General features: G+C 44.2%; 1 protein-coding gene across 1 annotated transcript; it reads left to right on the forward strand.

Moving 5' to 3' along the window:
- The first annotated feature begins 8 nt into the window (after nt 1-8).
- On the forward strand, nt 9-21,766 carry TMEM169 (transmembrane protein 169). The gene is made up of 3 exons (XM_062201850.1): nt 9-61; nt 17,225-17,621; nt 20,922-21,766. Exons 2-3 carry the CDS (start codon nt 17,351-17,353, stop codon nt 21,542-21,544), a joined length of 894 nt encoding a protein of 297 aa, XP_062057834.1. The 5' UTR covers nt 9-61; nt 17,225-17,350; the 3' UTR covers nt 21,545-21,766.
- The last annotated feature ends 1,839 nt before the right edge of the window (nt 21,767-23,605 follow it).

Here is a 23,605-nt window from a genome sequence, read left to right on the forward strand (position 1 = left end):
CCCGTGGCCGCTTCCAGACCGTCCGCATCCTACGCCGGCGTCGGTCTCCGGGCTTGCGCGGGTGAGACTCCTCGTTCGCTTTTTAAGAATTTCGATTCCATTTGGGAAGGGGGGGGAGGGTAAGAAAAAAATGCAAAAAAAAAAAAAAGCAGAGGTGTGTTCTATTTGAAAATTAAGTCCTCAGGGCCATTGCTGCTATGGTTAATTAAGATGATGTCCTGGAACGGGAAAGGCTGCAGCTCGGCGCCCGCGCCGCCCTCGCCTGCGTGCGGCGGGGCCGCTGGCTGGGAAGGGGCGAGGGGGCAGGCACGGCCGAGGGGACCCTACGACCTCTGGCTCTTCTCGCCCTCCGGGAGCGAGCAGGGGTGCGCAGAGAGAGGAGGTGCGGATGCAGCTACTCCCCCGAAGCAAGATCATAAATGACTTAGGCAGTAAACTCGTCCCCAGCCACCGACCCCGAAATGAAGGGAAGAAACAGCGGTTGTCGGATCTGAGAGCTGATCCATTTCTGCCAGCGTTGCACAAATCCAAAAAAAGGATCTTTCCTGAAAGGGCGCGTGCTTCCTGCAAGGCGCCTCTGCAGGTGTCTTGGGTCCTGCCCAGCAGTCTAGCCCTTACCCCGGGGGAGGGGGGGGGCGAGCCTAAGAGCCTGGGGGGACGTTTCCTATGGTGTATTGGTGCCCAGTAACACTGGTTTATTATTCAGATTCTGCTTGTTCTTTCCTCCCTGAAAAACCCGGCAGGTGCAGGAAGCGAGTCTGGTGCAGTATCAATCCAGGCAGCCTGCGGCTTCTGAGTACTGTCACAGAGCTTGTTTTCCCCTACCAGGGATTCAGATAAGGCAAAAGCCGACACATTGTGTCATTGTTGTTGTTTTTGTCGGGCCCACCAACTAGGATCCACAAAGCAAATTGAAAATGGGTCTGCCTCAGAGGATCCGACATGACTTCCTGCACCAGGTTCCACCCTCCCGCCAGGCTGCAATTCCTGCCCACACGTGCTCCTGTTCCTGCATCCCCTGCCCTTCTCTGGCCTCTTTCTCAGAAACACTTAACCCTTTGTTACTGATAATCCCAATCTACACTTAGTAAAGAAAGACATCTCTACTGGTTCCCATTTGCCAGGCAATTTACAGAGGACTCACTAACTGTTGGGGCCAATTGACAAAAATTACAACACCTTCACCTCCTTTAGAGAAAAAAAAAAAAGTAGATTTAAATAGGAAAGATCAATTCTTGCAGAAAAAAAAAAAAAACATAATTCCTGATGTCTTGATCCCAATGGCACCAGTATTTTCTTAAACAGAAAAAGATATTTCAACTCAATTCTATAGAATACCTTATTCTAGAAAATTCTAAGCTTCTTTTCTTGGGGGTTGGGGCACATTAAAATTGCTTCTGAAGATAATTTACTCATGCTTTCTGTGGCCTCAGTGAGGGCTGAGCCAATGAAACAAGGGATTCTGAGATCTTCCACTGAAAAGATGACAGGTGGGGGCTCTGAGTCAGTCACGCCCACAGTTAGAATGAATGACAAGGCACCATTCCTCAGCTCCAAAGAAGTTGTAGGATTAGGGGCAAAAGAGTCAAGAAAAACCCATGATTAAGGGAGATTCTGGACCTCTTCAAGTGATCTTTTATTAAAAATAAGGAGGCATGGTCTGTGCCTCTGCCTGTGTCCTCAGTCAGGCTTAGAAAACCTGCCAACTCAGAGAGACCTGGAGGCACACAATAGTTGTGCTGCCAGGAAGCCCTTTGTTTTTGGATTTCAGTTCTGGCTCCTGCTTGAGCCATCTCTTCCCAGGGAAGCCACGCTGCTCTGCATGGACCACCTCCGTGGCTGAACCCGTGGCTGCTCTTTCCCAAGCTCTGCATCAGTGCCTCTTTTGTCCTCAAGGGCAAATGCATCACTGTGGCCATGATCCTTCCAGCCCACCACTGGCTCTGTCATGCCCCGTTAGCAGTGGCTGCCTTCCTCCTAAAGATTTTTGCAGCTCGCCCTTCTTCCCACCCTTCCCCCAGCCATCTGCCTGCAACTTCATTTTCTCCGCTCTGCAGAGCAGCTGCTGGCTCCAGCTGACAGAGCTTGTGGGAGTCTCAGCATGTAGAGTCACGGAATCTTAGTGCTGATGGAATGTCAGTGAGACATCCAGTCCCACCCTTGCCTTCATACAAGACCACTCCTGAGCGCTCTCATGTAAATAAGGCTCTCAAACAGTCCACAGTATTCAGCCAATAGTTCATGAGCACCTGTGGTGTGCCAGGTACTGTTGTAGGCAAGGGAGAGACAGTGCAGTAAATGAGACAGTTGGATTTCCCTGTCTTGGTACAGTTTTTGCTCTCACCTGTACGTACATTGTGAGTGGGATTGGGAGTTGGAAAGGGTATGTGTGTGGGGAAACATAGGACAACAACCAATCAGATGGAGAAGATCAGTGCTTGCAGCTCTCACAATAAAGAGATGTCCAAGCCCTTGTAAGTCAGCTACCCTTGCTGCCAGGAAATGTTTCCTCTGTAGATAGCCTGTTGCCCCTGAACCCACCTGAGCCTGAGAGCCTTTGGGGGCCAAATAGGTCAGGCAATGACAAGAGAAATGCTGCGCACAAGACCCCAAAGGAACTGGCAACAGCCTGACCATCTTCATAGCCAATTCACGACTGTATATAGAGAGAGTGGACGACATTCCAGGATGCTGTGACATCATAGTTCATCTTTACATTGGTGAGAGAGTCTTTCTGGCAGGGGCTGAAGGTAATTTTCAGTGGTAAAAAAGATGAACATTTCCTAGTTGATGGTGAGCCAAGGTGTAATTTGGAGGCTCTGCCCCTGCCCTTGCCCCCCCCAGCAAGGCATTTGTGACCCACTGACTGGCAGATGCACAGACCAGAGAAGAGTTGAAAGAGCAGCAGGACTGAGGCAGGCACAATTCACTCGAGTAGTAGTAAATCAGCTTCCCAAATTACGTTACTCCACCCTCAGCCCCAGTCATTCAGGTTCCATATGAGAAAGGTATACAAAGTCTATTCCTGGGGCGGGACGGGGGCTCAGTGGGTTAAAGCTGCAGTCGGCAGTGCCAGCATCCCACATGGGCACTGATTGGAATCCTGATCGCTCCACTTCTGATCCAGCTCCTAGCTAATGTGCCTGGGAAAGCAGAAGAAGATGTCCCAAGTCCTTGGGCCCCTGCAACCATGTGGGAGGCCCAGATGAAGCTCCTGGCTCCTGGCTTCAGCCAGGCCCAGTCCTGGCCATTGTGACCATTTGAGGAGTGAACCAGTGGATGGAAGTCTCTCTCTCTGCCTCTGCCTCTCTCTTTCTGTAACTCTGCCTTTTACATGGATAAGTAAATCTTTTATACAAATATAAAAAAGAGTTGCTTCCTAACATTTGTAGCCCAATAGAGTGGGCACACCCTGATTTGGAAAGTTCCTCAGCTAAAGGTAGCAAATGGGAAGCCCCCCTAGTGGTTTTTTTGGTGGTTTGTCCAAATAGTAACTCATTTAAATTTAGACTAATTGCAATAATTAAAATGATAAGCTCTCACATGAAATTTCAGATAACATATATAATGGGCCCATCTTTCTCTATGAGAGGAGTTATTTTAAAAAAATTGATTTAAACATTTGGGAGAAAGATTTTCCAAATATCCCCAATAGCTGGGGCTGGGGCAGGACAAAACCAGGAGTCTGGAACTAAATCCTGTCCTCCCATGTATGTGTCAGGGACCCAAGTCCTTGAGCCATCAACTGCTGCCTTCCAGAATGCACATTTGTAGGAAGCTGGATCAGAAGTGGAGCTGGAACTTGAACCCAGGGATTCTAATAGGGATGCAGGTGTCTCAAGTGGTGACTTTGAAAAAATTATATATTTATTTATTTGAGAGGCAGAATAGAGGAGGAGAGACTTCCATCAGTTGAGTCACTCCCCAAATGACTGTGATAGCTGAGGCTACGATAGAAGGACAAAACCAGAAGCTTGTAGCTCCATCCAGGTCTCCCACAAGGGTGGCAGGGGCCCAAGCACTTGGGCCATCTTCCACCTTTCCAGGCACATCAGCAGGGAGCTGTATCAGAAGTGCAGCAGCAGGGACTTGAACTGGTACCCATATGTGATGCTGGCATCATAGATGGCAGCTTAACCCATAGTGCCACAATGCCAGTCCCCCAGTTGGTGAGTTCGCAAGGGCACCAAAAGCCTACCCCAAGGAGTTAACTGATCTGTGCTTTCAGTACATGGAGGAGAAGGAAACAGTAGATTCCTACTTTTCATGAGACCCAAACTCCTTGTGTCCTGAGTCTACCATTTAATAGCTTTCTCCAGCCATGTTTCATCCTTGTATGTTACTTGCTTCCCTGCAATGTACATAAGGGCAGAAGCTTCAGACACTCCTAGTTTCTCTACCCAGCAATTCCCCAGTTCTGCTGAGTACCTGCATGGATTTGGAGAACACACCAGATCAGTGCTGCTCCTGTGGAAACCTGATAATAGAGAAGTCTCAGCTTACTATAGGGAAATCATGCCAGCTGATGAGAATTTCAGAACCTACAGGTTTGAGGTGGACGTTAGAGACAGTTGTGGGATGGAAACTGACCAACAGCAGGTAATAACTAGATTTCCTGTTGATGGCTCAACTGTACAAAACTCTTATTGCTAGATAGATACTTATTTTGTGGCATAGTGAGCCTTTGGGTTTTTACTGAATGCCTAAGAACTGTTGGTTTCTGTTAACAAAGCGCCCATGGGGTACTAGTTGAGCATCTCACTACAAGGAGAGAATAGCTTCATATACAGTATTGAGCTCTCCAGTGGGTTTCTGGTGGAACCTGAGCCAATATCAATGTGATATCCATTGTTCTGGACAGCTGAGTTTCAGAATTCTTCATCCACCCAGGAGAATTAAAACCACTTGGATAATGACCCAATTATTAGGAATGATGCCATTTTGTGCTTTCTGAAATATATATTGTGACCTGCCTAAGCTCAGGGTTGTCAAATTGGAACCAGAAGAGGTAAAATAACCTTGGAAATCCCCGATATATTAGTGAGGATTTCTGTATGGTTTCCCCAAGAGACCAAAATAGTCATTCATTTAAACTATGTATATCTGCATTTATTTTCTTATTACAGTCCAGAGAAAGAGAGAGTATGACTACTAGGGTAGCTGTTACTCCTTCCAACTCATTCATCTGCTGTCCTTAAGAGGATGCCTTGTCTGCATGGCTTCAGATTGGCATTCAACTCTAAAGGTGAAAAGAGGAAGACCAGAGAGCAAAGTTGCACATATCACACCTACTCACATCCCATTGGCCAGGGTTCATCGTATCATCACATATGACTGCAAAGGATACTGGGAAATGTTATATTTACCAGGGACACCATGTGACCAGCTGAAACATCGTTATTAAAATAGAGAAAAGAAAATAAATGTAAGGAGGAGCACCTAAAAATTGTTCCACAACTGACATACAAAGCAGCTCATTAACATCTTGTTATCAAGCCTCTTTCAGTTTCAGTCTTTGACAAGTCTTTGATAGTCCCGAATTTTTACCCAGTCACTTAGAAATAATTTCACTGAACATTTACCTTTGGCCTATTTGTATGGAACCCTTCATAGAAGCTATATTCTAGTAGAGGTGATAGACAATAAACAAGTAAACTAGCAAATACATACTTCATTACAAAGTAACAAACTATTTTGATAATAAAGAGAATCAGGACAGGACTTTTTTTGGATCAAGTGTCAAGAAGGCCTCAGAGGAGGTGACATTTCAACAGAGACTTGGGAATCAAAAGAGATGAACATGTGATGGGAAAGGGGAAAAGCATTGGCTCAGCCAGCAGCACTTCAGAGGGCCTTGAATGGGAAAATGTGTGCTGCTCTTGAGGTATATAGTGGCATCCAGTGTGATTGCAGCAAAGTAAGGGCGAGGAGAAAGTACAGGATACGATAAGTGGGTACCTTAAGCCATGTGAAAAGTTTGCATTTCACTTCATAACTGTGTAAAGTCACAGGAAGGTTTTTGGCAGGAAAAGAAACCAATGATTTTGTTTATGATTTCAAAATATATTTCTTACTGCTGAGTGGAAAGTTGATTGGAAGGCATATAGAGTAGAAACCAAAAAATAGAGTATTTTTCAGAACTTTGGGTAAGAGGTCATGGCCTCTTAGACTAGTCTAAATTATCTGTAGAATTTCTTCCAAGAGTGGATTAAAAACCACTTATTCTTTTTTTTCAACTTTTATTTAATAAATATAAATTTCCAAAGTACAACTTTTGGATTACAGTGCCCCCCACCCCCACCCCCCATAACCTCTCTGCCACCCAGAAGGATCCCATCTACCACTCCCTCTCTCATCCCATTCTTCATCAAGACTCATTTTCAATTATCTTTATATACAGAAGATCAACTTAGTATATACTAAGTAAAGATTTCAACAGACTGCACCCACAAAGACACACAAATAGAGTACTATTTGAGTAGTAATTTTATCATTAATTCTCATATTACAACACATTAAGGACAGAGGTCCTACGTGGGGAGAAGGTGCACAGTGACTCCCATTGTTGATTTAATAATTGACACTCTTATTTACGATGTCAGTAATCACCCGAGGCTCTTGTCATGAGTTGCCAAGGCTATGGAAGCCTCTTGAGTTCACCAACTCCGATCTTATTTAGACAAGCCCATAGTCATAGTGTAAGTTCTCTCCTCCCTTCAGAGAAAGGTACTGCCTTCTTTGATGGCCCGTTCTTTCTGCTGGGATCTCACTCACAGAGATCTTTCATTTAGGTCGTTTTTTTTTTGCCACAGTGTCTTGGCTTTCCACGCCTGAAAAACCACTTATTCTAAGTATATGTTCTTTAAAACACTGCTGGCGCTGTGGTGCAGTAGGTTAGACTTCTGCCTGCAGCCCCAGCGTCCCATATGGGCACCAGTTCTAGTCCTGGCTGCTCCTCTTCCATTCCAGCTCTCTGCTATGGCCTGGAAAAGCAGTGGAAGACGGCCCAAGTGTTTGGTTCCCTGCACCCACGTGGGAGACCTGGAGGAAACTCCTGGCCCCTGGCTTCGGATTGAGCCAACTCCCGCTGTTGTGGCCATTTGGGGAGTGAACCAGGGGATGGAAGACCTTTTTTTTTTTTTTTTTTCAATCATATGTTCATTTTATTAGTGTTGAGTTTTAAGAATCCTTTGTATATTTTAGATATCAATCCTTTTTTTTTTTTTGACAGGCAGAGTTAGACAGTGAGAGAGACAGAGAGAAAGGTCTTCCTTCCATTGGTTCACCCCCAAAGTGGCCACTACAGCTGGCACTGCACCAATCCGAAGCCAGGAGCCAGGTGCTTCCTCCTAGTCTCCCATGTGGGTGCAGGGCCCAAGCACTTGGGCCATCCTCCACTGCCTTCCCGGGCCACAGCAGAGAGCTGGACTGGAAGAGGAGCAACTGGGACAGAACCAGCTCCCCAACCAGGACTAGAAACCGGAGTACCAGCACCGCAGGCAGAGGATTAGCCTAGTGAGCCATGGCACCGGCCAGATATCAATCCTTAACAGATAAGTTTCTGAAAATATTTTGTACAAACTTATGGCTTATCTTCTTATTAGCTTTTTTCCCTCAAAGAAGCCTTTTATTTAAGGAATATAAACTTCATGCATTTCATAAGTACAACTTTAGGAATATAGTGATTCTTCCCATCATCCCCTCCCTTCCACCCACACTCCCACCTCTCTTTCTCCTCCTCCCTCTTCCATTCCCAGTCCTATTCTCCACTATGATCCATTTTCAATTAACTTTATACACAGAAGACTAACTCTGTCCTAAGTAAGTCAGAGCTTTCTTTCTGTCTCTCTCTCTGTGTAGCTCTACCTCTCAAATAAATAATAAATAAAATATTAAAAAAACAACTACATCCACCTCCCCCGACCCCTTACCCTGGCCACAGGATGACAGAGTTCAAAGCACAAGATTAATTAAGGTTCACATTCTGCAGCATCCTTGTCATTCATAATCATTGAACTGTGTGAGGAGGATGGGTGAAGCCTAACACTCAAAGAAAACACAAAACTGTGTATTTGTTGGTTAAAGTCTTGGAAATTGAGTAATCATTTTTTCCATCTTTCCTATGAAATCAAAAGGAAAAAGAGATGTTCAGAACCTGCCTCTCAGATTAATAACATATGCATAATAACATATACAAAAATGAGAAATAAAATTAGGTCTTTTTAGCTATTAAAGACATTTTTATCATATTTCTGAATAGGCATTTTCCTTTCTCCTCTGTCCTATCAAGTCAATGGGCACATCAAGGCTTTCTGTCTCATGTCCAGCCCCTGGCGTCTTCCCACTGGTAATGAGGAAGAAGGGTTATATATTCCAGATATATAGAGGTTTACAAACTACATGGGAAGATGAATGAAAGCTCATGATTCCATCCATAGTCAATACAATAATATGAAATGCTGCATAATAACTAAGAATGTGGACAAATGAGAAATGTTGCTAAAATATAGAATAGGAAGAAGCAAAAGAAACAGAATGGGAACCAGCATTTGCGAAGTGTTGGGAAGTATCAGTCACATACTAGGGATTTCATACTTGACCATCCATTGAGTTCTCTCCACATTCCTGCCACAATGAGGTAGGAGGGGAAAGCCATGTACGCTAAGGGAGTCCCAGAAGGGGACATGAACGAGTATCTGTCTTGAGCCTGAAATAAGATTGGGAGGAGGAAGAAGGGTAGGATTACAGGTGGGAGGGAGGGCAGGATGGGAATAATGTTCCTAAATCTATATCTATGTATCTATATCTATATATATCTATATATATATATATATGAAATGCATGAAGTTTGTATACATTAACCAAAAGGTTTTTAGGTTCAAAAAAAGAGAAAGAGATGGAGAAGAGTAAAGAAAATGAAGGAACCAACAAAATCAGATGAGGTATGGGGAAGGATAAAGGGAAAGGGAAAATTGTTACTGAATCCCGATGTGGGCATGAATATGAAGAATCTCAAACAGTAGGTCATAAGTGGCAGGACGAGATATAAATGACATTTTGGTTTGTTTTGTTAATCAACATTTAAAACACTCAAAGAAGAATTCTGTAATGGAAGACAAAAAACCCAGCTTTGAGACAATAGTTGAGGGCTGTGTTTTAGCAGATGGTGGCAGTATAAATTTGAATGAACAAATTGGCAAAGAAATTTCATAGGGATGATTGGAAGGACTTAGAAATTGATTATCATTAAGGATATAGAAGTATACCATTAATATGGGAAATGGGGTCATCAAAATAAATTCTAAAAGTTTAAGTATAGAACCTTGGGTAAATGTTGGCAGGCAGTATGGCACATAAAAAGAACAAGGGCTTTGAAATCAGAAAGTCTGGATATGAGGGTCAGCCCTGCCACTTACTAGCTATGTAAACTTGAGCAAATTATTCCCCTAAATGGGCATAATAATGGTACCTATTTCACCAGTCTATTGTGGAAATTAAACAGCATTACTGTGAAGCACTTAGCATGGCACCCAGCACACAGTAAGCCTCCCAGAAGTTTTGGTTTCTGCTATTAAATCCAAGGGCCCTCTTCTGCAAAATAGTACTTGCTTCATTAGGTTCTTGTGCCTGGAGCAATTGTGCAATATCTGGCATGTAGTACTGCTCAATAAATGTTTACTGAATGTATAATTAAATAGAGTAGTGCCAGCACAAAAGCTCCTCAAATTATGATGTGGTTACATCCTGATAAGCCCATTATAAACTGGAATTATCTTCTATGGTTTGGATATTAGCTTGGATATTTAATATCTTTCAAAGGCCCATGTGTAAAAGGCTGGGGCCCCAGGGTGGTGCCACTGGGAGGTGTTGAAACTTTTAGGAGATGATGCCTAGTGGGAGCTTCTTGGTCATGGGATTGTACCCTCGGAAGGTCATTCTCATGAAAGGGTTGTTACAGAGTAGCCAGGACATGAATTGGAACTCTAATATGGGATGTCAACTTTGTTAGTGACAACTTAACCCACTGTGCCACAATGCTGGCCCCAGGAAAAGATTGCTTGTTGTGCAGCCATGAAAACTATAACTAGTTTTAAAATTATTCAAGGAAGCATGCTTTGGAAAGCTATGCCATCAGGGCCAGCTCCAGTTAGCTTAAATAGAGCTGGTTTACTTTCAGAAATGATTGACTGATGAGTTTCTTCCCAAAGTCTCTTCACTGAGTGTTATGGTCTGAATGCTTCAGCTACCTCAATCTATATGTTGAAATCCTAACCTTCAAGGTGGTGATATTAGTAAGTGGAGAGACTTTAGGGGGTAATTCAGTCATGAAGCACAGCCTTTGTGACTGGAATCAGTGACCTTAAAGTGGTACCAAAGTGCATTTTCCACCATGTGAAGACGCAACAGAAAAGTGCTATCTATGGACTGGGATACAGGTCCTCACCAGACACCCAACCTGCCAGCACCTTGATCTGGGACTTCCCAGCTTCCAGTATCATGAGGAAGAAATATCTGTTGTTTATAAGCTGCCCAACTTATGGAGTTTTGTTATAGCTGCCTGTTCTAAGACGCTGGGAAATGTTGTTGATCAATTGAACAAATTTTTTTTTTTTTTTTTTTTTACAGGCAGAGCGGATAGTGAGAGAGAGAGACAGAGAGAAAGGTCTTCCTTTTTGCCGTTGGTTCACCCTCCAATGGCCACCGCAGCCAGCGCATCTTGCTGATCGAAGCCAGGAGCCAGGTGCTTCTCCTGGTCTCCCATGCGGGTGCAGGGCCCAAGCACTTGGGCCATCCTCCACTGCACTCCCAGGCCACAGCAGAGAGCAAATGATTCTGATGGCTACATTTTGTCTTGGCTACAAAACAATCCATCTTTCCTAAGTTTGTGGGAACATTTTGTATGCTCAAAGGGTAATGTTCTAATCTTAGGGAGAAGATGAAATCATCTCAATGTAAATACAGGATGGTGTTTGCTTTGCGAGTTAGATACTGGGCACTCTCTGAGAGGAGTTGTGCCAGAAGCAAAGGAGGGCCTGCAGGTTATCAAGGTTTTGTATTTCACATTGACCATCAGGTTTTTAATGAGGTCTTCTAAGCCCATCTCTCTTCTGGCCTTCTATGGTCGTATTTGTCTTCAAATCCCCAGAAAACTCCAGAGTTTTTCTCAGCACTGATTTTCCATTTTATTCTGTTCTTCGGCTCAGGAAGGTCTTCTAGTTTTCTAACATTGTTCTCTCCCAATCTCCTCACAGATTACTCAAATCTGGAGTGTTGGAACATTGCACATTTTTACAAAGCCCATTGACAATGGTTATCATCTCCATGCTTGTGTTCACTTGGCCATGCCTATATCTCCCTAAAGCACTGCCCCTCAGCAAACAAAAAGAACTAGGGAAAAAGAAATGTGAGATTTATAACTTGCCTTCTCACTGTGCTCTTTGTCATTCTTATCTCTCTCTCTCTGAATATCCTATATCTTAAAAGAACGAGAAATTAGTACAAGTGAACTCCCTCTCTCCTAGCTCTGAAACTCCCATCTTTGAAATGCTTGAGATTTCATTCTCAACCCCTTGATTGAAAACACACGCTGAGTAAAAGGAAGTTAAGAAAACATTGTAGATTAGGGTAGTGTATTTGTCAGATGTTCATTACGACAACGAAGTGCCTGATGCAACTAACTTTAAAAGTAGAAAATATAGGCCGGCGCCGTGGCTTAACAGGCTAATCCTCTGCCTTGTGGCACCGGCACACCGGGTTCTAGTCCCGGTCGGGGCACCGATCCTGTCCCGGTTGCCCCTCTTCCAGGCCAGCTCTCTGCTGTGGCCGGGGAGTGCAGTGGAGGATGGCCCAGGTTCTTGGGCCCTGCACCCCATGGGAGACCAGGATAAGCACCTGGCTCCTGCCATCGGAATGGCGCAGTGCGCCGGCCACAGCGCGCCTACCGCGGCGGCCATTGGAGGGTGAACCAACGGCAAAAAGGAAGACCTTTCTCTCTGTCTCCCTCTGCTGTCCACTCTGCCTGTCAAAAAAAAAAATTAGAAAATATTTGGGCACGCATTTGGTGCAGCAGTTGAAACCCCACTTGGAACACCTGCATCCACATTTGGTGTGCTTGCATTCAAGTCTCAGCCCCACTTCCAATTCCAACTTCCTGCTAATGCACACTCTGGAGGGCAGCAGTTGTTTGCTCAAGTACTAGGGTTACTGACACCCATGTGGGATAGCTGGATTGAGTTCTAGCTTCCTGCCTTTGGTGTGGCCTAGCCCTGGTTGTTTTGGGCATTGATTCTGAACCAGTAGATGGAAGATCTGTTTTGGTCTGTCTCTGTCTCTCCTTCCAATAATTTTTTTAATAATTTGAAAAGATTTATTATCTCATACTTATCTCATGAGTTATTATCTCATGTGAAAGACTGAGCAACCCTGTTGGTTTGGCATCTATGAAGGTAGCAGGTGGCCATGTTGGGGCATGGGCAGAGGGAGTATTACATGGTGAGCTAGGAAGCAAAGACAGAGAGATTAAGCCTAAACTCTGGCTTTTATAAACACCCTGTCATGAAAACTCCCTTCTGATAACACATCCCCATTGACCTAAGGGCCTTACACCAGGCCCCAATTTTTAACACTATAATCAGATTAAGTTTTCACTCTCTTATTGCTTCTTAACTTATGACTTTGAAGTTAATGTCCTGTATGAGTTCTGGGTCAAATCATCTTCAAATCATAGCAAGTAGCCTTTCAAGCTGTGATGTTTGTATCCTTAAGGTGGATAGAAAGTGGTTTGCTAAACAGTCACTCATAACAGTATTGCTATAATGTGTCTTCTTGGGCATCAGTTAGCACTTGGGCCAGGGCAAACATCTTTTGTATTAAACACATTTACAGAGTAGAATTCAAAATTCATATACATCTTTAATAGCAAGATCTAAACAATCTTAATTTTGGAGAGGACAGTAGCCTCTCAGCTTCTGCTCCAGTCCCCTCTGGGTAAATATCCACTCTCTTCTATATTGAGACCACATTGGTGTTAGAGCCCTGATTGAGCCCATTAGCACCAAGGCCCACTCAGTGTTCTCATGGTTGGGTTTCTTGTTCTCTGGAGCCATGTTACCTCTGCCCTGGCTCTTCCTTGATGTACCTTTGTTGTCTTCGGTATTTCAGCCACCAACAACCATCTTGGAGATCAGTTGAATTTAAACGTGAGAGCTCCTCATTCTCAGTTTTCTTTTACTTACCTTGATTTCACATTTAAAACTCCAGTTAACGTTTCCTAATGTGTCTCTAGAAAACCAGTGTTAGCTCAAAGTTATTTTGCAGGCACAAACAATGCATCATGAATACTCTGTTGTCTTTAAAAGATGGCATAGTAAGATAATCTTGCTTATTCTTTACAAAAATCTCTCTCCCAACCAGGGCAAACTCAGGTGATGAGGTCAAAGTGAAACCTGCCAATTTATTCCTACAGATATCATTTGCGAAATATCTTAACTGATTTATTCCAGCATCTGGGCTACATTCCCAGAAGACAAAGTTCGTTAAAACCCAACATCAGCCAGTCCAGTGGGGAATCAGATAAGTAAACCAACAGAGGACAGAATAAGAGCAAGTGGTTAGTCCAGAGATTTTGATGTCCATTTCCCATACAGGAGTACCTGGCTCTGGTTCCTGACTCTGACTTCTTTTTTTTTTTTTTTTTTTTTTTTTTTTTTAGTATATGTCCTGCCAAAGTAAGCATCTGAGTTCCTGCTAATTCAGGATGAGGTGATGGCTCATGTGGTTAGGTTCTTGCCACTCACATGGGAGACTTGGATTGTATTCTCAGCTCCTGGCTTCAGCCCCAGCCATTGTGAGCATGCGGGGAGTAAAACGGCAAATGGGAGCTCCCCTGCTCTGTGTCTGTCTGGTTCTCTCTATCTTTACCTCTGCAACTCAGACAAATGAATTTTTTTTTTAAAATAGGGGACAGAGGAGACAGTGGATGAGGGGGCTAGGGAGGGCAATGACCTGCCACAAATGTTAAAATGATGTCATTCCATTGGACATAAAACATGTGTAAATATTAAAAACATTGCAATGAGGGGGGAAAGTGTATCCTGTGGATTGAATAATATATGGTTATCAAATTTATGCAGATGGTTAAATCACAAATTCACAAACTGATAACGCTGATGGTGGTGTTTGGGGGTACATCTAGTGGGAGGTCCTGGGGACACTGGGGGCCTGCCTTCAGAATGCAGTTCTTGTGCAAGGGAGAGTTATAAAAGACAAGTTGGCTTAGCCCCTCACTCTGCTTTGCCATGTGATTTTTCCTTACAAATCCTGCCATTGCCATCCTCTGGCCTTACCAGATGGTCAAGCCAGTGAGGCCCACCCAATCTGAACTGTGAACCTCCAAAACCCTGAGCCAAAACAGGTGGCTTCTCCCAGGATGTGTTATAGTTATGAAAAGCTGAGGAATCCAGTTAATCACCCTGAAGATGTGCAGGAGCATTTGGAATTGGTTTACAAGGGAAAGTTGGAGGAGTTTGGAGGAGCAATTTAGAGAAAGCCTGGCATGCTGAAAGCAGAGTATCATGGGTGATTCTGATGAGGGCTCAGGATACTAGAATGCTGATAACTAGAATGTGGACAGGAGGACCCAGGCTGAAGGACTCTTGGATGGAAATGAGGATTTTCTTGACAGATGGACCAAAGGCCATCCTTGTTATATTATATTATGTTATGTCAAGGAGCCTGGGTGTTTTTGTGCCTGTGTTTTAATAACTTTCATCACTAAAAGTCCAGTGCACTATCCATTGCACAACAGAGCCCACTGTTTTGATACTTTATGAAAGGGTGTACTTAAAGAGGTTGGCCTAGTTTGGCAGAGGAAATTTCAAGGCAGCAGGGTGTTCTGGATGGAGCATGGATGTTCTTGGCTGTTGCTGGTAAGGTTTACAATGAGAATCAGGAGCAAAAGAGAACAAAGTGGAAAGATGTGAAAAATCTGTATGGCCTGGCCAGAGAAGGAACAATGAAAATAGCATGTTAAGGATGGAATAATGCAGTGGAGAAGTCTCTTGATTAGAATATTAGTGCAGGTTAAAGGAGCAGAGAGCTAATAGGCAAAATGCCATGAGGCTACTGCAGCCAAGGTGCAAGTGGATCCAGGTGCAGATCATGCTGGCAGCAGACCTTGGCACAGTCTATCTGATGCTGCTTTGGCAGGTACAGGGTCATGCCGGCTTCCATCAAGGTCTCACAGTAAAACCTGAGAGGCCAGGCAGAGTTGTGCCACAGAGTAAGAGAGGCTGATGCAGTGATGCCTAGTGAAGATATGGGAGTGAAGCCACAGTGAAAAGCCCAGAAAGGTAGAGGAACCAGGAACATGAGGCCCTCAGTAAAGAAAGCTGCAAGCTACTTGCCAGGTCATCCTGGGAAAGCCACAGACTTTAGTATGCTGCCTCAGGGAACAGCAATGTAAGCAAAGACCAGCAGAGTTTTGGAGGTATTGTGTGTTCCCCTGGATTTTGAAGGATATGTTGAACAACCTGGAGGTCCAGGGAGAAACACAGAGGGCTAGGGACACTGCAGAGAGCCCCAACTAGGACAATGCCAAGTGCAGATGTGGGATTGGAATTGCTACAGGGAGTACCTACCAAGGCAATGCTCAGTGGAACAGCGTGGTTGAGACTCCAGCCAATGAGAACTGAAGCGTAGGCTGTGACTATAAAGCCACAAGGGCAGAGCTGCCCAAGCCCTCAGGAGCTTACCCTCCCTTAGTGTTTCTTGGGTGCCAGGCATGCAGCTTTAGAATTTAATATTTTTTCTGCTGGTTTTAGATATTGCTTTCCTCTGATTAATTCTTTTTACATGATCGTTATCCTTTTATGGAATGGAAATGTATACCTGTTCCACTCTTGTAGCTTGGAAGTATGTAAGTTGTTCTGTTTTGTTTCATTTTGATTGTATTGGGACACACAATTGGAGGAGATTGCCTTCAATCTAAGATGAGACTTTGGACTTTTGATTAATGTTGTGCTGAGTTAAGACTTTGGAACTATTCGGGATGGAATGATTGTATGCTTTATATGAGAGGGTCAGGAGTTTCTAGGAGCTGGGGGTAGGTTTCTATGAATAGGATATGGCTCCCAAACACAAGTACATGATTAAATTCTAAAGTCTTAAGTTGATGGTACTAAGAGGGTGGAAACTTAATCCAATTATTGCATTTGGGAGGTCCTTGGGACATTGGGGACATGTCCTCAGAATACAGTTCTTTTTTTTTTTTTTTTTTTTTTTTTTGACAGGAAGAGTGGACAGTGAGAGAGAGACAGAGAGAAAGGTCTTCCTTTTGCCGTTGGTTCACCCTCCAATGGCTGCCGCGGTAGCACGCTGCGGCCGGCGCACCGCGCTGTTCCGATGGCAGCAGCCAGGTGCTTATCCTGGTCTCCCATGGGGTGCAGAGCCCAAACACTTGGGCCATCCTCCACTGCACTCCCTGGCCACAGCAGAGAGCTGGCCTGGAAGAGGGGCAACCGAGACAGGATCGGTGCCCCGACCGGGACTAGAACCCGGTGTGCCGGCGCCACAAGGCAGAGGATTAGCCTGTTGAGCCATGGCGCTGGCCACAGAATGCAGTTCTTGCAAGAGGATTGGTTATAAAAACCAAATTGGGCCAAGCCTCTCTCCTGTTTCCTGTTCAATCAAAACATATGATTGTTCCTGCACACAGGCTATGCCAATGCTATCCCCTGGCCTCACCAGATGGCAGAACTTGGGCCACCCAATCTTGAACCCTGAGCCTCCAAAACCATGAGCCAAAATAAACCTCTTGCTCAAAGTTCCATGCAGCCACATGAGTGTAGTTGTTATGTATGCTCCATAGCCAGCGGTCTGGAGTACTTATCCCAGTTATGATGGGAGTAAGAATGGTTCTTAACTCCCATATACTAGTAAGGCCTCCTCACTCAACAGTCTTCTGTCTTCCAACTCTCTGCTTCCCCTAACTGGACTGATGGGTTTTGACTGCTATTATATGTTTGTGTAAATGGCCAAAAAATACTATTGTAATACAAATTAAGTCACAATTTGTTCTTGTAAGAGCATTTCCACCAAACTCTCAAAATAAAATGTCATGGAAATAAAGGGAGGGGAAGGCTTCTGCCAAGTTGAGGCTCATTTCCCAAATCCCTTTACCTCTAGTCTATTTGTTCTATGTTGATGGCTTTCCATTCCATTTTAGGCCGAACACATCCTTGGGACAGCTTTGCCTGGTCCCAGCCAGGAAGAACATCTGTAATGAGAGGATCCTGAATTTGCTCAAGCAAGTCAGACTCTTTATAAACCATACCTAGACGTCAGAACTGGGATGGAAGAGCCGGCACCTGTGGAAGGCCAGAGCCAGCTACCAAGCCCACACCATGGTTCCCTGAGAAGGGCTGTGGCTGCTGCCCTGGCTCTAGATGGGGAATCCACAATGGGTCGCAGGAAAAAGAAGAAGAAAGATCCTCGCCCTGAATCAGTCATCATCTACCGGTCAGAGAATGAGAAAATGGATGACGAGCCTGGGGAGTTGGAGGGTGGAGATCAACCTAAAGAGGAGGAGGGAGACGATTTCCTAGACTATCCCATGGATGACAGTGAGTGTCTCTGGGACCCCTGGTTTGAGGCCATGGGAAGAAGCCCAAAAGGGATCTCCATCTCTCAGAAGACAGACATTTGCCCACTGATGTATTTCTTCTTGGTGATTCATTTCTTATCACAATATCGTAGTCTTTATTCAGCAAATGGTAGTATTTACCCAGAACCTGTTATTTCCTGTTCTAAGCAATATGGAGGTGATCTCCACTCTTTCAGAACTCATAGTATAATGGAAGAGGCTTCTTTATGCACAACAATTAGTAACACAGACTATGCTGATCAATTAATGTAAGATAATTGACAAATATTGACATATAATAATCAGAAAATATAAAGTATGACAGTGAGATATAATTTTCCATCACAAATAGGATTGCCAAAAACTGGGTAAAATATATCAAGACAGGGAAATGGATATGTTCTCAATGCCTCAGGTGGCAGTGGAGCTAGTTTCAAAGGGAAATTTGTCAATATTTTTAAAATTCAAAATAAGCATATGCCATATCCCCCAAATTCATAGTATCTATCCCATAAAACTTGTATAAGGAGGCATGTGTAACAATGTTGCTGCTAATGAGACAGTGTGTTGTTTGTATTAATTATTATGCAGCATTAAATGGTTGAGATATATCTATTGGTATATATGGGTATATCTCTATGACTCATGCCCACAGTGAACAAGGCTAGCAATGTCCCTTCTCTCATGCACTTGACCTTCTAGTCAGCAGAAGATCATCAGTGGAGAAGTCATCAAATAAAAGGCAATTTCAGGTAATGGTGAGTTCCAAAGACAATAAAACCATGGTGATGGGAAGGTAACTGGTGGAAGGTGGAGGTGGGGAGATAATTCATGGAAGGCCTCTCTGGGAAAGTGTTGTTTGAGTGGATCCAGATGATGTGAAGGAGCCAGGCATGATATGATCTGGGGCAGAGCTTTTCAAGAAAGGAGAACAGCTAGGGCAAAGGCCGTGGATATACAGCGACAGTGGCCCAGTTACACAATGCAGTCATTTCTGTGTAGGGAGTGCAGAGAACTAGAGAATCAGAATGGAAATCCTGGACTGCATCATGGTGAATCTTGAGGTCACAGCAAAGAGTTGGAATTTGCTTATAAGTGGAAAATTTTAAGCAAGGAAGAGACAGCATCTCATTTATATTTTTATAAGACCATTCTGGCTTCTCTTTAAAATTACAGGGGGCTGGCACTATGGCATAGTGGGTAAAGCTGCCACCTGCATGCCATATGGGTACCAGTCCAAGTCTGCTCTCTGCTATGGCCTGGGAAAACAGTATGAGATGGCCCAAGTCCTTGGGCCCCTGCACCCATGTGGGAGAACTGGATGAAGCTCTGGACTCCTAGGTTCGGATCTGCCCGGCTCTGGTCATTAGAGTCATTTGGAGAGGGAATCAGCAGATGGAAGACCTCTCTCTCTCTCTCTCTCTCTCTCTCTCTCTCTCTCTCTCTGCCTCTTTAACTCTGTCTTTCAAATAAATAAATAAAACTTTTTTTTTTAAAAAAAGAATAGATTACAAAGGGTAAGAGTGGAAGCTGTTGGGAGATTTCTGTATCACTGCAATCAATTGTATTGTATCACTACAATTGTATCACTACCTCCTGGTGGTGGAGGTAGAACAGGTATGGTGATTTTTTTTAATATAATCTATAAAGATTTAAAGGAAGGGATTACATCTTCTAAACATTCCCCTAAAGGTGATCAGTAGCTCTAAGCATGAAGAAGCCAGAGTTAGCCTTCTGTTGTTTGGTAAGACCTCACTCAGAGCCTTAATCACTCAGACCAAACAATTTTTTTTTTCTATTGTAGAAGATTAGGCCAGATGACTAGATTCTGAGTTAAAAGAAAATCATTCCTAACGGTGTCCTTCTAGATTCAAAATGTTGGATCCCAAGAAATCATCAGATTTTGGTGACACAATAGCCCTGATGTAGAAGTTGGACTGGGATAATAGCAGGAGGTTGAATTAAAAATGTAATTTGGAACTTGCTGGTTAGAGGTGGGGAGTGAGGGAAAGAGAGGAATCAATAATGACTCCCGAGTAGTTTACAGCAACAATGGAGAGCATCGATGGTGACATTTGCTGAGACAAGGGAGACTGTGATGGGCAGTGAGAGACCTTGCAGATATCCTGGGCCCTGCTCTTTAGGTGGCTCCAGTCTGGGTCTTCCAACCATGTGGCAAGGAGTCTACGTCTCTGTCTCCAATCTCATTTCCAGATTGGCCGAAGGATAATGCCTGTTGATGTGTATGTGTAGTGTGTATGGGGAGATCTTCATACATGTGTATGTGTAATGTGTGTGTGTGTGCATGTTGTGTGTGGTGTGTGTATTATTGCATGTGATGTGTGGTATGGATGTGGTATAGGGTTAGTGTTTATGTGTGATATGTATGCATGGTGTGTTGTGTATGTGGTTCATATGTATGATGGGTGTATGGTATGTGGTATGGGTGTGTGTATGTGGTATGTGTTGGAGGAGTGTGGTGTTTGGAGGCTGTATAAATTATATGTGGGGGTGGGATAGGCATTGTGATATGCGGTTTGGGTATGGATGTATGTGTCCATGGTGTGTTTTGTGTGTGTATGGTGTGGATGTGTGGGTGGGTATGTGGTGTTTGGGTATGTGTATGTGTGTTTTGGGAGTGTGTTCTATGGGGGTATTATGAGGAGTAGATTTGGGAGTGTGCAGTGTGTGGTATGGGTATGGATATGTGTAGGGTATGACTTGAGTGTATATGGTATGTGGTATGTGTGGGGACTGTATCTAGAGCTTGAATATGAGCGCTGGGGTATTCACAGTCATGTGAATAGGTCCTCTCAGAGCAGCAAGGAGCTGGGTGTGAGAAGGAAAGGAGTGAGCTGCCAATCTGTGCAATACATGCACATGCAATTTTACATACCATAGCTGAACAGCATTTGTTAACTAGAAATAGCATCATTATGAAGTAATGTCCATAGCAAAGTTTCTCATATGCCTCCATGTCACAGAGATCATGCCAAGTCTGAGGCCTAGAAAAGTGGAGAGAGTATCTGTTAAACAAGCCTAGCCTGTCTTACAACTTTGTTAGGGTCCTGGCACATGGAGTAAGAGTTCACTGTGGGAGCAAGAATAATAGCAACTGCCCTCCCAGAGGAGATCCATTCAATCTGCCATTGAGGCGCTAACTCCAGTACTGTGACAGGTGTTGTGCAAAGGGACACTTAGGTGCTCATACATGCTCTGGATAACACTGTGATGAAATGTGCCCTTCCAGTCTTGACTCTCACTTCCTTTGTGCCTGCAGGTATGTGGGACATGCCTTCAGACAGTCGCTATGTCACATTAACCGGGACCATCACCCGAGGCAAGAAAAAAGGTCATGTGGTAGACATCCATGTCACACTGACAGAGAAGGAACTGCAGGAACTCACCAAGCCTCAGGAGTCATCCAGGGAAACAGAATCTGAAGGAAGAAATGCCTGCCAGATGGGAGCAGACCGTGGGCCTCACGTGGTTCTTTGGACACTGGTCTGCGTGCCTGTGGTTTTCATCCTCTCTTTTGTGGTCTCTTTCTACTATGGCACTATCACCTGGTACAACATCTTCCTTGTATACAACGAGGAGAGGACCTTCTGGCACAAGATCTCATGTTGTCCCTGCCTCATTCTCTTCTACCCTGTGCTTATCATGGCCATGGCTTCTTCCCTGGGCATCTATGCTGCTGTGGTCCAACTCTCGTGGTCATGGGGAGCATGGTGGCAAGCTGCCAGGGATATGGAGAAGGGATTCTGTGGCTGGCTCTGCAGCAAGTTGGGACTAGAGGACTGTTCTCCCTACAGTATTGTAGAGTTGCTTGAATCTGACAATATCTCAGGCACCCTTTCCAACAAGGACTCCACACAGGAAGTAGAAACCTCCATGGTTTAAACTCCTGATAATTTCCTTTCTTCTCTGGTAGATAGATCTGGTAGCCTATATAGTATCTTAGAATTCCAGCAGATTCTTTATTTCTTTTTTTTTTTTGAAGATTTATTTTATTTATTTAAAAGACAGAGTTACAGAGAGAGGTAGAGACAGAGAGAGAGGTCTTCAATCTGCTGGTTCACTCCCCAGATGGCCGTAACGGCCGGAGCTGCACCAATCCAAAGCCAGGAGCCAGGAGCTTCTTCTGGGTCTCCCTTGTGGGTACAGGAGCCTAAGGATTTGGGCCATTCTATACTGCTATCCCAGGCCATAGCAGAGAGCTGGATCGGAAGAGGAACAGCCAGGACTTGAACCAGCGCCCATATGGGATGCTGGCGCTTCAGGCCAGGTCTTTAACCTGCTGTGCCACAGTGCTGGCCCCCAGATTCTTTCTTCAAATTATCCCCTGTCTCCCACAGTTCTTTGGGAACATCCTAGTCCACATTGATCTGTCTACCATCTTGATAGAGGGCAGAGAATCGGGCAATTTTTGCCAAATTTTTCCACCCAGTGGACAAAGCCTACTTGACTCCCTCCTCTAAAATGATCATTTTTCTGGGACAAGGAACTCCACTGTGTATCAGTTCAGGCGCTTGAAGTTACAACTGGTGTCTGAAATCCATGAGAGTATGTTACTAAATGTGACAGGGAGGATAAGGAGTCTCAAGGATCAGCAAAGCCACTAGAAAACAGGGATGGAGTGAAACATTTGGAAAGCCAGGCTACCGCAGTAGCTTGTAGTAACAATAAAGGTTTGTGCACATCACTTTGAGTTAGATTTAGCTCCATATAATTAAAACCCTAAAATATCAATGGTTTAAACAAGATAGAAGATTCTTGTATAGAAGTCTAGAAGCAGACCATCCCTGTGAAGTCACCTAGGTCCTTGGTTTCTTCCATTTCGTTTTCAATAGTAGGGTGTGGCCCTCATTACTCCTCAATGTCCTGGTGCTGACTACAAAACTTCAACCATCTTATCTACATTTTGGCAAAACAGAGGTGTGGCAAAAAAGTACACATCTTCATTTTTAAGGAAACTTCCTAGAAGTTCCACTGAACACTCCTTACATCTCTTTGGCTAGACCTCAGTCACATGACATCATAGGCAAAAGAGGCTGGGAAATGCCAACTTTAGGCTGTGTAGCTACACTCTCAGCTAAGTATTGAGGTGATGCTATTTTAAAATGAATGGGAGGAGTGTCTATTTTGATAGGTAAGTAAGAATTTCTGACTCACAATAATTATTCAAAAACATTCAGAATCTCAAACTGCTGATATAATTTATTTAATTTATTTTTATATTTATTTGTTGGTCCTTAATTCACTCAGTCATTTATGTTGGCCTGAATAGTACATAAGGAATTTATATGTAAGTATCAGCTGCATATACTAGATATGTATGTGCTATACACACATATTAGCACCTCATGTGCTTTGCAATTAAACTGCCATAATGTCATCGTGCTCAAGTTTTGTCAGAAATAGTGGACAAGAGAGTACAATTGCATAATAGCGGAATAGCCCTTTTTACTGGTGGTAGAGGTGGAACAGATATGGTGACTTTTAAATCTAATCTATAAAGACTGAAAGGAAAGGATTGCATTTGTTAAGCATTCCCTAAGGGTGACCAGTAGCTCTAAGCATGAAGAAGCCAGTGTTAGCCTTCTGTTGTTTTGCAAGACCTCACTCAGAGCCTTAATCACTCACACCTTTCCAGAGTTTGGAAACAAACAGGGTCTTTTCTGTGCTTAGAAGATAATCCAGATGACTAGATTCTGAATTAAAAGAAAATCATTCCTGGCCGGCGCCATGGCTCAACAGGCTAATCCTCCGCCTTGCGGCGCTGGCACACCGGGTTCTAGTCCCGGTCGGGGCTCTGGATTCTGTCCCGGTTGCCCCTCTTCCAGGCCAGCTCTCTGCTGTGGCCAGGGAGTACAGAGGAGGATGGCCCAAGTGCTTGGGCCCTGCACCCCATGGGAGACCAGGAGAAGCACCTGGCTCCTGCCATCAGATCAGCGCGGTGCG

The sequence above is a fragment of the Lepus europaeus genome, chromosome 1, assembly GCF_033115175.1.
Source record: "Lepus europaeus isolate LE1 chromosome 1, mLepTim1.pri, whole genome shotgun sequence".
Taxonomy (NCBI): domain Eukaryota; kingdom Metazoa; phylum Chordata; class Mammalia; order Lagomorpha; family Leporidae; genus Lepus; species Lepus europaeus.